The sequence below is a fragment of the Engystomops pustulosus genome, chromosome 7 (genome assembly GCF_040894005.1).
Source record: "Engystomops pustulosus chromosome 7, aEngPut4.maternal, whole genome shotgun sequence".
NCBI lineage: Eukaryota > Metazoa > Chordata > Amphibia > Anura > Leptodactylidae > Engystomops > Engystomops pustulosus.
The window spans coordinates 183935260-183955033 of NC_092417.1; the positions used below are offsets into that span (position 1 = coordinate 183935260).

General features: G+C 50.5%; 1 protein-coding gene across 1 annotated transcript in view; it reads right to left on the bottom strand.

Moving 5' to 3' along the window:
* INSC (INSC spindle orientation adaptor protein) overlaps positions 1 to 19774 on the bottom strand; it is a 91317-nt gene that overhangs the window by 9956 nt on the left and 61587 nt on the right. The window contains exons 3-6 of the mRNA XM_072116661.1: positions 17849 to 18194; positions 14847 to 14899; positions 14368 to 14491; positions 4604 to 4717 (exon numbers count right to left, since the gene is read on the bottom strand). Of these exons, the coding sequence (XP_071972762.1) occupies positions 4604 to 4717; positions 14368 to 14491; positions 14847 to 14899; positions 17849 to 18194 (637 nt within the window). The remainder of the gene's footprint in view (positions 1 to 4603; positions 4718 to 14367; positions 14492 to 14846; positions 14900 to 17848; positions 18195 to 19774) is intronic.

The window sequence follows — 19774 nt, forward strand, 5'->3', positions numbered from 1 at the left end:
TCTTGTACATAGGGGGTAGTATTATAGTAGTTATATTCCTGTACATAGGGGGTAGTATTATAGTAGTTATATTCCTGTACATAGGGGGCAGTATTATAGTAGTTATATTCTTGTACATAGTGGGCAGTATTATAGTAGTTATATTCCTGTACATAGGGGGCAGTATTATAGTAGTTATATCCCTGTACATAAGGGGCAGTATTATAGTAGTTATATTCTTGTACATAGGGGGCGGTATTATAGTAGTTATATTCTTGTACATAGGGGGTAGTATTATAGTAGTTATATTCCTGTACATAGGGGGCAGTATTATAGTAGTTATATTCTTGTACATAGTGGGCAGTATTATAGTAGTTATATTCCTGTACATAGGGGGCAGTATTATAGTAGTTATATCCCTGTACATAAGGGGCAGTATTATAGTAGTTATATTCCTGTACATAGGGGCAGTATTATAGTAGTTATATTCCTGTACATAGGGGGCAGTATTATAGTAGTTATATTCCTGTACATAGGGGGCAGTATTATAGTAGATATATCCCTGTACATAGGGTGCAGTATTATAGTATTATATTCCTGTACATAGAGGGCAGTATTATAGTAGTTATATTCTTGTACATAGGGGGCAGTATTATAGTAGTTATATTCCTGTACATAGGGGGCAGTATTATAGTAGTTATATTCTTGTACATGGGGGGCAGTATTATAGTAGTTATATTCCTGTACATAGGGGGCAGTATTATAGTAGTTATATTCTTGTACATAGGGGGCAGTATTATAGTAGTTATATTCCTGTACATAGGGGGCAGTATTATAGTAGTTATATTCCTGTACATAGGGGGCAGTATTATAGTAGTTATATTCCTGTACATAGGGGGCAGTATTATAGTAGTTATATTCCTGTACATATGGGCAGTATTATAGTAGTTATATTCCTGTACATAGGGGGCAGTATTATAGAAGTTATATTCCTGTACATAGGGGGCAGTATTATAGTAGTTATATTCTTGTACGTAGGGGGCAGTATTATAGTAGTTATATTCCTGTACATAGGGGGCAGTATTATAGTAGTTATATTCTTGTACATAGGGGGCAGTATTATAGTAGTTATATTCCTGTACATAGGGGGCATTATTATAGTAGTTATATTCCTGTACATAGAGGGCAGTATTATAGTAGTTATATTCCTGTACATAGGGGGCAGTATTATAGTAGTTATATTCTTGTACATAGGGGGCAGTATTATAGTAGTTATATTCCTGTACATAGGAGGCAGTATTATAGTAGTTATATTCTTGTACATAGGGGGCAGTATTATAGTAGTTATATTCCTGTACATAGGGGGCAGTATTATAGTAGTTATATTCCTGTACATAGGGGGCAGTATTATAGTAGTTATATCCCTGTACATAGGGGGCAGTATTATAGTAGATATATCCTTGTACATAGGGGGCAGTATTATAGTAGTTGTATTCCTGTACACAGGGGGCACTATTATAGTAGTTATATTCTTGTACATAGGGGGCAGTATTATAGTAGTTATATTCCTGTACATAGGGGGCAGTATTATAGTAGTTATATTCCTGTACATAGGGGGCAGTATTATAGTAGTTATATTCCTGTACATAAGGGGCAGTATTATAGTAGTTATATTCCTGTACATAGGGGGCAGTATTATAGTAGTTATATTCTTGTACATAGGAGGCAGTAATATATTAGTTATATTTTTGTACATAGGGGGCAGTATTATAGTAGTTATATTCCTGTACATAGGGGGCAGTATTATAGTAGTTATATTCCTGTACATAGGGGGCAGTATTATAGTAGTTATATTCCTGTACATAGGGGGCAGTATTATAGTAGTTATATTCCTGTACATAGGGGGCAGTATTATAGTAGTTATATTCCTGTACATAGGGGGCAGTATTATAGTAGTTATATTCCTGTACATAGGGGGCAGTATTATAGTAGTTATATTCTTGTACATAGGGAGCAGTATTATAGTAGTTATATTCTTGTACATAGGGGGCAGTATTATAGTAGTTATATTCCTGTACATAGGGGGCAGTATTATAGTAGTTATATTCCTGTACATAGGCGGCAGTATTATAGTAGTTATATTCTTGTACATAGGGGGCAGTATTATAGTAGTTATATTCTTGTACATAGGGGGCAGTATTATAGTAGTTATATTCCTGTACATAGGGGGCAGTATTATAGTAGTTATATCCCTGTACATAGGGGGCAGTATTATAGTAGTTATATCCCTGTACATAGGGGGCAGTATTATAGTAGTTATATTCCTGTACATAGGGGGCAGTATTATAGTAGTTATATTCCTGTACATAGGGGGCAGTATTATAGTAGTTATATCCCTGTACATAGGGAGCAGTATTATAGTAGTTATATTCCTGTACATAGGAGACAGTATTATAGTAGTTATATTCTTGTACATAGGGGGCAGTATTATAGTAGTTATATTCCTGTACATAGGGGCAGTATTATAGTAGTTATATTCTTGTACATAGGGGGCAGTATTATAGTAGTTATATTCCTGTACATAGAGGGCAGTATTATAGTAGTTATATTCGTGTACATAGGGGGCAGTATTATAGTAGTTATATTCCTGTACATAGGGGGCAGTATTATAGCAGTTATATTCCTGTACATAGAGGGCAGTATTATAGTAGTTATATTCTTGTACATAGGGGGCAGTATTATAGTAGTTATATTCCTGTACATAGGGGGCAGTATTATAGTAGTTATATTCCTGTACATAGGGGCAGTATTATAGTAGTTATATTCCTGTACATAGGGGGCAGTATTATAGTAGTTATATTCTTGTACATAGGGGGCAGTATTATAGTAGTTATATTCCTGTACATAGGGGGCAGTATTATAGTAGTTATATTCCTGTACATAGGGGGCAGTATTATAGTAGTTATATTCCTGTACATAGGGGACAGTATTATAGTAGTTATATTCTTGTACATAGGGGCAGTATTATAGTAGTTATATTCTTGTACATAGGGGGCAGTATTATAGTAGTTATATTCTTGTACATAGGGGGCAGTATTATAGTAGTTATATTCTTGTACATAGGGGGCAGTATTATAGTAGTTATATTCCTGTACATAGGAGGCAGTATTATAGTAGTTATATCCCTGTACATAGGGGGCAGTATTATAGTAGTTATATTCCTGTACATAGGGGGCAGTATTATAGTAGTTATATTCCTGTACATAGGGGCAGTATTATAGTAGTTATATTCCTGTACATAGGGGGCAGTATTATAGTAGTTATATTCTTGTACATAGGGGCAGTATTATAGTAGTTATATTCTTGTACATAGGGGGCAGTATTATAGTAGTTATATTCCTGTACATAGAGGGCAGTATTATAGTAGTTATATTCTTGTACATAGGGGGCAGTATTATAGTAGTTATATTCCTGTACATAGAGGGCAGTATTATAGTAGTTATATTCTTGTACATAGGGGGCAGTATTATAGTAGTTATATTCCTGTACATAGGGGGCAGTATTATAGTAGTTATATTCCTGTACATAGGGGGCAGTATTATAGTAGTTATATTCCTGTACATAGGAGGCAGTATTATAGTAGTTATATTCTTGTACATAGGGGGGCAGTATTATAGTAGTTATATTCCTGTACATAGGGGGCAGTATTATAGTAGTTATATTCCTGTACATAGGGGGCAGTATTATAGTAGTTATATTCCTGTACATAGGGGGCAGTATTATAGTAGTTATATTCCTGTACATAGGGGGCAGTATTATAGTAGTTATATTCTTGTACATAGGGGGCAGTATTATAGTAGTTATATTCCTGTACATAGGGGGCAGTATTATAGTAGTTATATTCCTGTACATAGGGGGCAGTATTATAGTAGTTATATTCCTGTACATAGGGGGCAGTATTATAGTAGTTATATTCCTGTACATAGGGGGCAGTATTATAGTAGTTATATTCCTGTACATAGGGGCAGTATTATAGTAGTTATATTCCTGTACATAGGGGGCAGTATTATAGTAGTTATATTCCTGTACATAGGGGCAGTATTATAGTAGTTATTATTTCTGGTTAGGACAGGTGGTATAGCAGGTGGAGGGTGTTGTGTACCCTGCGGTCCCGGGCAGTACATGATATTCACATGACGACTTCTCTATTTACAAATCAATTCTAATAAATTGTTTTCCAGACAAACACGGCAGCGCAATGACCCGGCGCTCTGTTTACTCTCCGTCCGCGCCGTTCACAGGGGGAAACTGCGGCAAATGTCTCCAGAACTTTTGAAATGTCCAATGAGTCAGAGCAAAGTAAGAATGAACCTCCAGAAGCCGTCACTAAGGAGACAGAGTGCGATGTATCTGAGCCCCTCGTATCCACAGACATGTGACCTGCACGGAGAGAGAGCGAGCGAAGAGCCGCCATCATGACAGCCGCGTCTACATCACTGGGGGATAGCCCCATGCAAGACACGTTGTGTGCAGTGTTACATGGGACTGCAGGACACCTCTACTGCATGCTCTCAGTGCTGCCCCCAGTGTCGGGTGCTGGTGATGTTCTGGGGTCAGTTCTCACCTGTGCCACCAGGCGGCAGAGTCGCGCCCCCTCCTGGCTGAGGCTGTACAGGCTGTGTATGGCGCTGTTCATACTGTAGATGTTCTCACATGTTTCCAGCTCCTCCACCAGACCCTGCAAACAATCACAGACCATGAAGAAGTGACATCACAGCGACATCCGATGACATCATTGGTCTCTGTAGTCAGTTTAGCTAATGATATTAAACAGCAATCATTATAAGTCACCCCTATAGTGATAGGAGGACACTGCCCCCTGCTGGTGTGATGATGTGGGTCCATGGTATAGGACAGTCACCCCTAGAAGTGATAGGAGGACACTGCCCCCTGCTGGTGTGATGATGTGGGGGCCATGGTATAGGACAGTCACCCCTAGCAGTGATAGGAGGACACACTGCCCCCTGCTGGTGTGATGTTGTGGGGGTCATGGTATAGGACAGTCACCCCTAGTAGTGAGAGGAGGACACACTGCCCCCTGCTGGTGTGATGTTGTGGGGGTCATGGTATAGGACAGTCACCCCTAGTAGTGAGAGGAGGACACTGCCCCCTGCTGGTGTGATGATGTAGGGGCCATGGTATAGGACAGTCACCCCTAGCAGTGATAGGAGGACACACTGCCCCCTGCTGGTGTGATGTTGTGGGGGTCATGGTATAGGACAGTCACCCCTAGTAGTGAGAGGAGGACACTGCCCCCTGCTGGTGTGATGATGTGGGGCCATGGTATAGGACAGTCACCCCCAGTAGTGATAGGAGGACACTGCCCCCTGCTGGTGTGATGATGTGGGGCCATGGTATAGGACAGTCACCCCTAGCAGTGATAGGAGGACACACTGCCCCCTGCTGGTGTGATGATGTGGGGGCCATGGCATAGGACAGTCACCCCTAGCAGTGATAGGAGGACACACTGCCCCCTGCTGGTGTGATGATGTGGGGCCATGGTATAGGACAGTCACCCCTAGCAGTGATAGGAGGACACTGCCCCCTGCTGGTGTGATGATGTGGGGGCCATGGCATAGGACAGTCACCCCTAGCAGTGATAGGAGGACACACTGCCCCCTGCTGGTGTGATGATGTGGGGGCCATGGTATAGGACAGTCACCCCCAGTAGTGATAGGAGGACACTGCCCCCTGCTGGTGTGATGATGTTGGGCCATGGTATAGGACAGTCACCCCCAGTAGTGATAGGAGGACACTGCCCCCTGCTGGTGTGATGATGTGGGGCCATGGTATAGGACAGTCACCCCTAGCAGTGATAGGAGGACACACTGCCCCCTGCTGGTGTGATGATGTTGGGCCATGGTATAGGACAGTCACCCCCAGTAGTGATAGGAGGACACTGCCCCCTGCTGGTGTGATGATGTGGGGCCATTGTATAGGACAGTCACCCCTAGCAGTGATAGGAGGACACACTGCCCCCTGCTGGTGTGATGATGTGGGGGCCACGGTATAGGACAGTCACCCCTAGCAGTGATAGGAGGACACACTGCCCCCTGCTGGTGTGATGATGTGGGGGCCATGGTATAGGACAGTCACCCCTAGAAGTGATAGGAGGACACTGCCCCCTGCTGGTGTGATGATGTGGGGGCCATGGTATAGGACAGTCACCCCTAGAAGTGATAGGAGGACACACTGCATCCTGCTGGTCTGATGATGTGGGGGCCATGGCATAGGACAGTCACCCCTAGTAGTGATAGGAGGACACACTGCCCCCTGCTGGTGTGATGATGTGGGGGCTATGGTATAGGACAGTCACCCCTAGTAGTGATAGGAGGACACTGCCCCCTGCTGGTGTGATGATGTGGGGCCATGGTATAGGACAGTCACCCCTAGCAGTGATAGGAGGACACTGCCCCCTGCTGGTGTGATGATGTGGGGGCCATGGTATAGGACAGTCACCCCTAGCAGTGATAGGAGGACACTGCCCCCTGCTGGTGTGATGATGTGGGGGCCATGGCATAGGACAGTCACCCCTAGCAGTGATAGGAGGACACACTGCCCCCTGCTGGTGTGATGATGTGGGGGCCATGGTATAGGACAGTCACCCCTAGCAGTGATAGGAGGACACACTGCCCCCTGCTGGTGTGATGATGTGGGGACATGGCATAGGACAGTCACCCCTTGAAGTGATAGGAGGACACTGCCCCCTGCTGGTGTGATGTGGGGGCCATGGTATAGGACAGTCACCCCTAGCAGTGATAGGAGGACACTGCCCCCTGCTGGTGTGATGATGTGGGGACATGGCATAGGACAGTCACCCCTAGAAGTGATAGGAGGACACACTGCCCCCTGCTGGTGTGATGATGTGGGGGCCATGGTATAGGACAGTCACCCCTAGCAGTGATAGGAGGACACTGCCCCCTGCTGGTGTGATGATGTGGGGGCCATGGTATAGGACAGTCACCCCTAGTAGTGATAGGAGGACACACTGCCCCCTGCTGGTGTGATGATGTGGGGACATGGTATAGGACAGTCACTCCTAGTAGTGATAGGAGGACACACTGCCCCCTGCTGGTGTGATGATGTGGGGACATGTAATAGGACAGTCACCCCTAGAAGTGATAGGAGGACACTGCCCCCTGCTGGTGTGATGATGTGGGGGCCATGGTATAGGACAGTCACCCCTAGCAGTGATAGGAGGACACTGCCCCCTGCTGGTGTGATGATGTTGCAGCACCCCTGCCAATGCTACCTCTACGAGAGCTTAGTAATTGCAGCTGTAGCCACTGCCTGTTACGGCAACAGTTACATTGTGATATGTGACTGTCCAATCATATTGTAATACAGTCATGGCCATAACTTCTGAGAATGATACAAATGGCATCAGGTGTTATAATGGTAATTTGCATATTCTCCAGAATGTTATAATTCATTACAAAGTCAGTATTTGCCTAAAAAATGATCATTTTCCCCCAAAACACATTTCCCCTTCATTGCAGGCGCAATCCCCTTACTGATTTTTGGGAGAAGACAAGGTGAGCGATGCCCCCAGTCCTGTCTCCTGCACCTGTAAAGCTCCTGCACCCATTCATGTGGGGGGGGGGATCGCCTAATAACACCTCCAGGAATAAAGAATGGAGCAGAATGTCCTCCAGGAGCCGCTTCTCCCGACCCTCCAGGAGCAGATGGTGATGAGCAGAGCCTCCTCCACCATGATGGAGCACCGGCCATAAAGGGGAGAACTAAATGGTGCAGGGAACAGAACACAGAGATTCTGGGTCCATGGCCCGAGAACAGAACACAGAGATTCTGGGTCCATGGCCCGGGAACAGAACACAGAGATTCTGGGTCCATGGCCCGGGAACAGAACACAGAGATTCTGGGTCCATGGCTCCGGGAACAGAACACAGAGATTCTGGGTCCATGGCCCGGGAACAGAACACAGAGATTCTGGGTCCATGGCTCCGGGAACAGAACACAGAGATTCTGGGTCCATGGCCTGGGAACAGAACACAGAGATTCTGGGTCCATGGCCCGGGAACAGAACACAGAGATTCTGGGTCCATGGCTCCGGGAACAGAACACAGAGATTCTGGGTCCATGGCTCCGGGAACAGAACACAGAGATTCTGGCTCCATGGCTCCGGGAACAGAACACAGAGATTCTGGGTCCATGGCTCGGGGACAGAACACAGAGATTCTGGGTCCATGGCCCGGGAACAGAACACAGAGATTCTGGGTCCATGGCCCGGGAACAGAACACAGAGATTCTGGGTCCATGGCCCGGGAACAGAACACAGAGATTCTGGGTCCATGGCCCGGAGACTCCCCGGATCTTATCCCATTGAGAACTTGTGGTCAATCATCAGGAGACGGGGGACAAACAAAACCGACACATTGTGACAGAATGCAGCAGTGATAGTGCAGGAATGGACGGGATCAGTCAGGATCTGGTGCAGGAGGTGAGTGAGAGCTGCCGGGGAGAATTGCAGAGGTCCTGAAGAAGAAGGAGAGGTCCTGCAGATACTGACTGGCTGCAGTAACTCCTCCCACCTGACAATAAAAGCTTCTGCTCCCCATAATATGATTGCACATGTATCTCTGGATGTGATAAAAACAGTCTCAAAACTTATGGCCAGGACTGTACAAGCTGGAAGCTGATTGGAGAGGAGCGACCACCTGACCAGGGAGTATATAAACCCCTGCTGGGCTGCAGCACATGGGTCAGAGTCTGCAGACAGAACCAGACCTCATAGTTTGCACCGGCCACTGTCCTAATCCCAGGAACTCCCAGGGCAAGTCCAGAGACTAAAGCCCAGAGCTGAGCTCCACCACCCGGACTCAGCTCCATATGACCCTACGACCAGGCTGCGTGTAACCTTCCTGTGGACCGGCTCTCCATGACTCTTCCAGATCTGCTGAGGAAGAGAGGTGGATGTGAGAGCATTGCTTTACACTGCAGCTCTGCTCCATCAGGCAGGGCAGAGTCTCAGGAGAGGTGGATGTGAGGGCATTGCTTTACACTGCAGCTCTGCTCCATCAGGCAGGGCAGAGTCTCAGGAGAGGTAGAGGTGAGAGCATTGCTTTACACTGCAGCTCTGCTCCATCAGGCAGGACAGAGTCTCAGGAGAGGTAGAGGTGAGAGCATTGCTTTACACTGCAGCTCTGCTCCATCAGGCAGGACAGAGTCTCAGGAGAGGTAGATGTGAGAGCATTGCTTTACACTGCAGCTCTGCTCCATCAGGCAGGGCAGAGTCTCAGGAGAGGTAGAGGTGAGAGCATTGCTTTACACTGCAGCCCTGCTCCATCAGGCAGGGCAGAGTCTCAGGAGAGGTAGAGGTGAGAGCATTGCTTTACACTGCAGCTCTGCTCCATCAGGCAGGGCAGAGTCTCAGGAGAGGTAGAGGTGAGAGCATTGCTTTACACTGCAGCTCTGCTCCATCAGGCAGGGCAGAGTCTCAGGAGAGGTAGAGGTGGGAGCATTGCTTTACACTGCAGCTCTGCTCCATCAGGCAGGGCAGAGTCTCAGGAGAGGTAGAGGTGAGAGCATTGCTTTACACTGCAGCTCTGCTCCATCAGGCAGGGCAGAGTCTCAGGAGAGGTAGAGGTGAGAGCATTGCTTTACACTGCAGCTCTGCTCCATCAGGCAGGGCAGAGTCTCAGGAGAGGTAGAGGTGAGAGCATTGCTTTACACTGCAGCTCTGCTCCATCAGGCAGGACAGAGTCTCAGGAGAGGTAGGAGGTGAGAGCATTGCTTTACACTGCAGCTCTGCTCCATCAGGCAGGGCAGAGTCTCGGGAGATGTAGAGGTGAGAGCATTGCTTTACACTGCAGCTCTGCTCCATCAGGCAGGGCAGAGTCTCAGGAGAGGTAGAGGTGAGAGCATTGCTTTACACTGCAGCTCTGCTCCATCAGGCAGGACAGAGTCTCAGGAGAGGTAGAGGTGGGAGCATTGCTTTACACTGCAGCTCTGCTCCATCAGGCAGGGCAGAGTCTCAGGAGAGGTGGAGGTGAGAGCATTGCTTTACACTGCAGCTCTGCTCCATCAGGCAGGGCAGAGTCTCAGGAGAGGTAGAGGTGAGAGCATTGCTTTACACTGCAGCTCTGCTCCATCAGGCAGGGCAGAGTCTCAGGAGAGGTAGAGGTGGGAGCATTGCTTTACACTGCAGCTCTGCTCCATCAGGCAGGGCAGAGTCTCAGGAGAGGTAGAGGTGAGAGCATTGCTTTACACTGCAGCTCTGCTCCATCAGGCAGGGCAGAGTCTCAGGAGAGGTAGAGGTGAGAGCATTGCTTTACACTGCAGCTCTGCTCCATCAGGCAGGGCAGAGTCTCAGGAGAGGTAGAGGTGAGAGCATTGCTTTACACTGCAGCTCTGCTCCATCAGGCAGGACAGAGTCTCAGGAGAGGTAGAGGTGAGAGCATTGCTTTACACTGCAGCTCTGCTCCATCAGGCAGGGCAGAGTCTCAGGAGAGGTAGAGGTGAGAGCATTGCTTTACACTGCAGCTCTGCTCCATCAGGCAGGGCAGAGTCTCAGGAGAGGTAGAGGTGGGAGCATTGCTTTACACTGCAGCTCTGCTCCATCAGGCAGGACAGAGTCTCAGGAGAGGTAGAGGTGAGAGCATTGCTTTACACTGCAGCTCTGCTCCATCAGGCAGGGCAGAGTCTCAGGAGAGGTAGAGGTGAGAGCATTGCTTTACACTGCAGCTCTGCTCCATCAGGCAGGGCAGAGTCTCAGGAGAGGTAGAGGTGAGAGCATTGCTTTACACTGCAGCTCTGCTCCATCAGGCAGGACAGAGTCTCAGGAGAGGTAGAGGTGGGAGCATTGCTTTACACTGCAGCTCTGCTCCATCAGGCAGGACAGAGTCTCAGGAGAGGTAGAGGTGAGAGCATTGCTTTACACTGCAGCTCTGCTCCATCAGGCAGGACAGAGTCTCAGGAGAGGTAGAGGTGAGAGCATTGCTTTACACTGCAGCTCTGCTCCATCAGGCAGGGCAGAGTCTCAGGAGAGGTAGAGGTGAGAGCATTGCTTTACACTGCAGCTCTGCTCCATCAGGCAGGACAGAGTCTCAGGAGAGGTAGAGGTGAGAGCATTGCTTTACACTGCAGCTCTGCTCCATCAGGCAGGGCAGAGTCTCAGGAGAGGTAGAGGTGAGAGCATTGCTTTACACTGCAGCTCTGCTCCATCAGGCAGGACAGAGTCTCAGGAGAGGTAGAGGTGGGAGCATTGCTTTACACTGCAGCTCTGCTCCATCAGGCAGGACAGAGTCTCAGGAGAGGTGGAGGTGAGAGCATTGCTTTACACTGCAGCTCTGATCCATCAGGCAGGACAGAGTCTCAGGAGAGGTAGAGGTGAGAGCATTGCTTTACACTGCAGCTCTGCTCCATCAGGCAGGGCAGAGTCTCAGGAGAGGTAGAGGTGAGAGCATTGCTTTACACTGCAGCTCTGCTCCATCAGGCAGGACAGAGTCTCAGGAGAGGTAGAGGTGAGAGCATTGCTTTACACTGCAGCTCTGCTCCATCAGGCAGGACAGAGTCTCAGGAGATGTAGAGGTGAGAGCATTGCTTTACACTGCAGCTCTGCTCCATCAGGCAGGGCAGAGTCTCAGGAGAGGTGGAGGTGAGAGCATTGCTTTACACTGCAGCTCTGCTCCATCAGGCAGGGCAGAGTCTCAGGAGAGGTAGAGGTGAGAGCATTGCTTTACACTGCAACTCTGCTCCATCAGGCAGGGCAGAGTCTCAGGAGAGGTAGAGGTGGGAGCATTGCTTTACACTGCAGCTCTGCTCCATCAGGCAGGGCAGAGTCTCAGGAGAGGTAGAGGTGAGAGCATTGCTTTACACTGCAGCTCTGCTCCATCAGGCAGGGCAGAGTCTCAGGAGAGGTAGAGGTGAGAGCATTGCTTTACACTGCAGCTCTGCTCCATCAGGCAGGGCAGAGTCTCAGGAGAGGTAGAGGTGAGAGCATTGCTTTACACTGCAGCTCTGCTCAATCAGGCAGGGCAGAGTCTCAGGAGAGGTAGAGGTGGGAGCATTGCTTTACACTGCAGCTCTGCTCCATCAGGCAGGGCAGAGTCTCAGGAGAGGTAGAGGTGAGAGCATTGCTTTACACTGCAGCTCTGCTCCATCAGGCAGGGCAGAGTCTCAGGAGAGGTAGAGGTGAGAGCATTGCTTTACACTGCAGCTCTGCTCCATCAGGCAGGGCAGAGTCTCAGGAGAGGTAGAGGTGAGAGCATTGCTTTACACTGCAGCTCTGCTCCATCAGGCAGGGCAGAGTCTCAGGAGAGGTAGAGGTGAGAGCATTGCTTTACACTGCAGCTCTGCTCCATCAGGCAGGGCAGAGTCTCAGGAGAGGTAGAGGTGGGAGCATTGCTTTACACTGCAGCTCTGCTCCATCAGGCAGGACAGAGTCTCAGGAGAGGTAGAGGTGAGAGCATTGCTTTACACTGCAGCTCTGCTCCATCAGGCAGGACAGAGTCTCAGGAGAGGTAGAGGTGAGAGCATTGCTTTACACTGCAGCTCTGCTCCATCAGGCAGGACAGAACTTGTTTCTGGGCAGTTGGGTTGAGGTTAGAGATGACATCATCAGCGGGGGGGATCTTTAGTCAGTATTTCCCGATATTAACCTGTGATTGCCCGGCAGTAAAGCTTTGGGGTGCGGGGGCAGGGCACGGCTCCTGGGTTACTGTCAGTGCTGGTTTCCTCTGGTGTCTGTAGGATTTTCGCCTTTCCTGCAGCCGCGTGACCCTGGGCAGACGTGCGGCTCCAGCGCTCGGCATGACATCATCCGATGACATCACTCCCTATGAATCACAGCGTCCTGTCAGCGCCCATTACCCGCACGCTCAGTCCTGGCCATCGCTGCCGACAGGGAAACAGGATCTTCCTTAAAAAGAATCATTTCTGTCAAACTTGATAAAGATGCGGAGAGCGAAGCACGGAATCCATGTGGACCGGCGGGGGACGGGGGGCTCCATCCTAAATGTAGCGGAGCCCGGGGTTAACCCTGGACGTGCTGCTCCTTCTGTCTGTGGAGGCATCATGGGACCCGACACCCCGGCTCCCTGACTCCTCGCTCCGACCCCCCCCCCCTGCTTATACCCAGGATGGTGGTCCGACACCCAGAACCCCCTCTAATCCAGCATTCAGATGGGCCGCTTCACCATGGACAGCGCCGCACCTTGTATAGTGGCTGTGCCAGGTATTGCAGCTCCGCTCCATTCACCAAACAACCAATGAACGTGACCGCCTGGGAGGTGGATGTGGCCCCCGATACTAATAACCCGTCCTGACAGACCCCCGAGATTACACATCCCCCAATGTATCCCCCTAACCATATCCTAAACCTCATCCATGGAAGCCGATATGTGTCCCACAACAAGTCTATAGGATTGCTCCAATATTCTCCAATCTCACAGCATATTGTATCATGTATCGCTCTACACTCCCGTAATATACGAGATATTATAACGTCTTATATTATTCTATTATACTGTATTGTGTTACACTATTATACGTGACATTGTATCGTCTTATATTATTCTATTATACGGTATTACATGTGTCTTATTATGTTGTATTGTGGTGTACTGCATGTTATATATTGTGTTATACGGTATTACGTGTGATATTATACTGTATTGTGGTGTACTGCATGTTATATATTGTGTTATACGGTATTACGTGTGATATTATACTGTATTGTGGTGTACTGCATGTTATATATTGTGTTATACGGTATTACGTGTGATATTATACTGTATTGTGGTGTATTACATGTCATACATTGTGTTATACGGTATTACGTGTGATATTATACTGTATTGTGGTGTATTACATGTTATACATTGTGTTATACGGTATTACGTGTGATATTATACTGTATTGTGGTGTATTACATGTTATACATTGTGTTATACGGTATTACGTGTGATATTATACTGTATTGTGGTGTACTGCATGTTATATATTGTGTTATACGGTATTACGTGTGATATTATACTGTATTGTGGTGTACTGCATGTTATATATTGTGTTATACGGTATTACGTGTGATATTATACTGTATTGTGGTGTACTGCATGTTATATATTGTGTTATACGGTATTACGTGTGATATTATACTGTATTGTGGTGTATTACATGTTATACACTGTGTTATACGGTATTATGTGTGATATTATACTGTATTGTGGTGTACTGCATGTTATATATTGTGTTATACGGTATTACGTGTGATATTATGGTGTCTTTTATCATTCTATTATACTGTAGCATGTTTTATTAGATGTGATATTGTATTATATTATTCCATCGTCTTTTATTTTTTTTTACCTTCACTTCCCGGATCAGCGCCAGATTGATGAGTTGACTGAACGACTGTCCGACCGCAGTCAGGACCTCATTGATGGAGACCTTCATGGCCGCCAGGGCGTCCTCATCACTTGTCTGGGTGCACCTAGAAACATGGGGGTTATAGAAGAACCGTCATCCTTCTGCCCCGCACATAAGGGAAGTTTTCTCGTCTCCCTGTGGTGAGGCGTCCGCTCATTTACACTTCAGGATCTCTGTGTTCTGCTATCAATCCCATGATGCCTCGTATGCCTGCTGGGAGGACAGTGTCATTATCCTCCATAGGAGGCTGCGCATCACCTCCAGCAGAGGCTGGGATAGGAGGGTGTTATGGTCAGGTGTCCGGTGCACAGGGGATACGTGTTTATGGCATTACAACAACTAAGAGACGCGATGCCTTGGAGGAGGAGGTGACATGTAGCAATAGGATCACTGCCCCTCCACGTCCTCCATGTTCTTACCTTTCGGTGATGTCTGTGAGTTGGGAACATTTCTCCATCAGTAAAGTTTCATCCTGTGGGGGGGAATAAGAGGGACATTAGTTATGGGCCCCGATGCATAAACATTAATCTGATGTCTTGTCGGCTGTAAATATCAGCAGATCTATAAATACCTGATGGTGTCAGCACAACATTCACATTAGGCTCCCAACCAGTCAATCGGCCACGTCCGGAAAACATATTTTTCATGTGCGTCGCAGTGATTGCGCTCACTTTCCTCTAGCACGGCTTCATTAGACGTTATTACGCCGCTCGCCAACCTGATAACACATTATTTTTTCCCATAATTTATGACGATCCCAAGCAACTATTACCGGGATAAGTGCGGGAGAGTGGAGAGGCGGCGGCGAGGAATCTGCGCAGCGGATGTCATGGATCCGACCTCGGAAATTACAAGTAGATAATTCAGCCCCTGTTCTGCGTTTCAGAGAGGAAAACATCGCAACCGTCCGAAGTCATTCAATTATCACCATCAACAATCTTCTGCCGCCCCATCCTACAATTAGCTCCCGCCCGCCTGCCGCCCGGGGCCCCACATGGTAATTGAAACCCATAAGACCAATAAATAAAATCACGTCTCCTCGTCCTCCCGGCCGCTAATGCGACAAAGATACAGAGATAGAAGAAGAAGAAAGATACAGAGATCATAATTAGTCTTAGTATGTGGCATCACAACAACTAGTTACCTACTCATATACTATAATAGACCCAACAAGTCCACCCTGCTGTAGGTAAGTACTTGTGGGACCGAAAGCCTCCTCCTATCTCCTAACCAGAGTCGGGGCTGGAGAAGAGTCGGGGCTGGAGAAGAGTCGGGGCTGGAGAAGAGTCGGGGCTGGAGAAGAGTCGGGGCTGGAGAAGAGTCGGGGCTGGAGAAGAGTCGGGGCTGGAGAAGAGTCGGGGCTGGAGAAGAGTCGGGGCTGGAGAAGAGTCGGGGCTGGAGAAGAGTCGGGGCTGGAGAAGAGTCGGGGCTGGAGAAGAGTCGGGGCTGGAGAAGAGTCGGGGCTGGAGAAGAGTCGGGGCTGGAGAAGAGTCGGGGCTGGAGAAGAGTCGGGGCTGGAGAAGAGTCGGGGCTGGAGAAGAGTCGGGGCTGGAGAAGAGTCGGGGCTGGAGAAGAGTCGGGGCTGGAGAAGAGTCGGGGCTGGAGAAGAGTCGGGGCTGGAGAAGAGTCGGGGCTGGAGAAGAGTCGGGGCTGGAGAAGAGTCGGGGCTGGAGAAGAGTCGGGGCTGGAGAAGAGTCGGGGCTGGAGAAGAGTCGGGGTTGGAGAAGAGTCGGGCTGGAGAAGAGTCGGGGCTGGAGAAGAGTCGGGGTTAGAGAAGAGTCGGGGTTAGAGAAGAGTCGGGGTTAGAGAAGAGTCGGGGTTAGAGAAGAGTCGGGGTTAGAGAAGAGTCGGGGTTAGAGAAGAGTCGGGGTTAGAGAAGAGTCGGGGTTAGAGAAGAGTCGGGGTTAGAGAAGAGTCGGGGCGAGAGAAGAGTCGGGGCGAGAGAAGAGTCGGGGCGAGAGAAGAGTCGGGACGAGAGAAGAGTCGGGGCGAGAGAAGAGTCGGGGCGAGAGAAGAGTCGGGACGAGAGAAGAGTCGGGGCGAGAGAAGAGTCGGGGCGAGAGAAGAGTCGGGGCGAGAGAAGAGTCGGGGCGAGAGAAGAGTCGGGGCGAGAGAAGAGTCGGGGCGAGAGAAGAGTCGGGGCGAGAGAAGAGTCGGGGCGAGAGAAGAGTCGGGGCTGGAGAAGAGTCGGGCTGGAGAAGAGTCGGGCTGGAGAAGAGTCGGGCTGGAGAAGAGTCGGGGTTAGAGAAGAGTCGGGGTTAGAGAAGAGTCGGGGCGAGACAAGAGTCGGGGCGAGACAAGAGTCGGGGCGAGACAAGAGTCGGGGCGAGACAAGAGTCGGGGCGAGACAAGAGTCGGGGCGAGACAAGAGTCGGGGCGAGACAAGAGTCGGGGCGAGACAAGAGTCGGGGCGAGACAAGAGTCGGGGCGAGACAAGAGTCGGGGCGAGACAAGAGTCGGGGCGAGACAAGAGTCGGGGCGAGACAAGAGTCGGGGCGAGACAAGAGTCGGGGCGAGACAAGAGTCGGGGCGAGACAAGAGTCGGGGCGAGACAAGAGTCGGGGCGAGAGAAGAGTCGGGGCGAGAGAAGAGTCGGGGCGAGAGAAGAGTCGGGGCGAGAGAAGAGTCGGGGCGAGAGAAGAGTCGGGGCGAGAGAAGAGTCGGGGCTAGAGAAGAGTCGGGGCTAGAGAAGAGTCGGGGTTAGAGAAGAGTCGGGACGGGAGAAGAGTCGGGACGGGAGAAGAGTCGGGACGGGAGAAGAGTCGGGGCGAGAGAAGAGTCGGGGCTAGAGAAGAGTCGGGGTTAGAGAAGAGTCGGGGCGAGACAAGAGTCGGGGCGAGACAAGAGTCGGGGCGAAAGAAGAGTCGGGGCGAGAGAAGAGTCGGGGCGAGAGAAGAGTCGGGGCTAGAGAAGAGTCGGGGCTAGAGAAGAGTCGGGGCTAGAGAAGAGTCGGTGTTAGAGAAGAGTCGGGGCTAGAGAAGAGTCGGGTTAGATAAGCGTTGGGTTAGAGAAGAGTCGGGCTGGAGAAGAGTCGGGCTGGAGAAGAGTCGGGGCGAGAGAAGAGTCGGGGCGAGAGAAGAGTCGGGGCGAGAGAAGAGTCGGGGCGAGAGAAGAGTCGGGGCGAGAGAAGAGTCGGGGCTAGAGAAGAGTCGGGGCTAGAGAAGAGTCGGGGCTAGAGAAGAGTCGGGGCTAGAGAAGAGTCGGGGCTAGAGAAGAGTCGGGGCTGGAGAAGATTCGGGTTACAGAAGCTCGACCCAAGCAGGACACATCCAATGCCATGGAGGAATCCAACCTGTGGTCCTCATAGTGAAGGTTTGACCTCTCTACAACCTAAAGTAACGATGGAGCAGTCAGTGAATGTGGACAGGACCCCTACGCTTCCAGATCTTCCCTTGATGAGTGTTCTGGATGGTCTCCTCACCTCTTGCATCTGGTCTGTTGAGGTTCTGGAGAACATGTTGTATTCAATGATCATGGATCGTACATGGCAGTTGGTCCTGATGCTCATAGAATGGACACGTTTCCAGCGGTTCTTCTCCAGCTTCTGGACTATCTTGGTGAGCTCGGTGCTAATGATCCAGGCCCTCCGCAGCAGCATTTCCAGGCTGTTCTGGGTACTTTCTTGTGAGGGGAACATCAGATCTGTCTGAGAGTCATCATCAACGCTGATGGGTTTGGACTGGAGGATGCACATGCACTCACACTCCGTCATCAGCAGAAGGTCATCCATCCACCGCTGGACCGAGTCCACCTGCATGAGGTTCATCCTGTAACAGAGAGCACAGGTTACACACAAGTAGTGTCAAGGAGAATTTATTAACTTGAGCCATTTATAGGGAGAAATCTGGGGCCCCGTTATCACAATACCAAATCCAAGAGGCCAGAAGAAGACCCAACCCAATGTGAAGGCCACAAGAGTCTTTGTGCTGTCAGCTGATGAAGAGTGAAGACCGAGAACCTGGTTTGCCCAAAACAGCCAAGGGTTTCAGTCATGCTCCACGTATAGGGTGTCAGACACAGATCGGGCTCTGTCCCCTCTCCCCTCTAGGTTGGGCACCCTCCCTCTTGGCCCAGGTTCCGGACTGCCACTCCCCATCCAGGATGAGGGGGACCGGAGCACGGGGCGGGGGAAGGGCCGGGGGAAGGGCCGGGGGAAGAGGGGGCCTGGGCCGGGGGATGAGGGGGCCTGGAGCCTGGGTCGGGGGATGAGGGGGACCGGAGCCTGGGCCGGGGGATGAGGGGGACCGGAGCCCGGGCCGGGGGATGAGGGGGACCGGAGCCCGGGCCGGGGGATGAGGGGGACCGGAGCCCGGGCCGGTGGATGAGGGGGACCGGAGCCCGGGCCGGGGGATGAGGGGGACCGGAGACCAGGCCGGGGGATGAGGGGGACCGGGCCGGGGGATGAGGGGGACCGGAGATCGGGCCGGGGGATGAGGGGGACCGGAGCCGGGGCTGGGCTCCAGTCCCCCTCCTCCACACAATACTTTCCCTTCTGCTTTCATTCTGCTTCTGCTCTGAAGCTTCTGCTCATCGTCTCTTCTCCGTTTTAATAAAAGTAATTAAATTCATTGATTTTAGTGTTAGGATATGGAGAACGCTGAATTTACTCAGCAGATATTGTACAAATGTGCAACTCTGAGTCACCCGGAAAATTTATACTCCTGGAACGTCTTCTCCGAGCTGATTATCTGCTAAGTGATTCACCGCACTAAAAGCTGCAGTGAAAACAGCACAAAAGACTCCGGACCGGGGCCCAGGACCAAAAATAGACACCGTGGAAATCTACAACGTGGACGGGGGCGACCCCCTGCAGAGGACACGGACGGGGGCGACCCCCTGCAGAGGACACGGGCGGGGGCGACCCCCTGCACAAGACACGGACGGGGGCGACCCCCTGCACAAGACACGGACGGGGGCGACCCCCTGCACAAGACACGGACGGGGGCGACCCCCTGCAGCAGACACGGACGGGGGCGACCCCCTGCAGAAGACACGGACGGGGGCGACCCCCTGAAGCAGACACGGACGGGGGCGACCCCCTGAAGCAGACACGGACGGGGGCGACCCCCTGCACAAGACACGGACGGGGGCGACCCCCTGCACAAGACACGGACGGGGGCGACCCCCTGCAGCAGACACGGACGGGGGCGACCCCCTGCAGAAGACACGGACGGGGGCGACCCCCTGAAGCAGACACGGACGGGGGCGACCCCCTGAAGCAGACACGGACGGGGGCGACCCCCTGCAGAAGACACGGACGGGGGCGACCCCCTCAAGCAGACACGGACGGGGGCGACCCCCTCAAGCAGACACGGACGGGGGCGACCCCCTGCAGAAGACACGGACG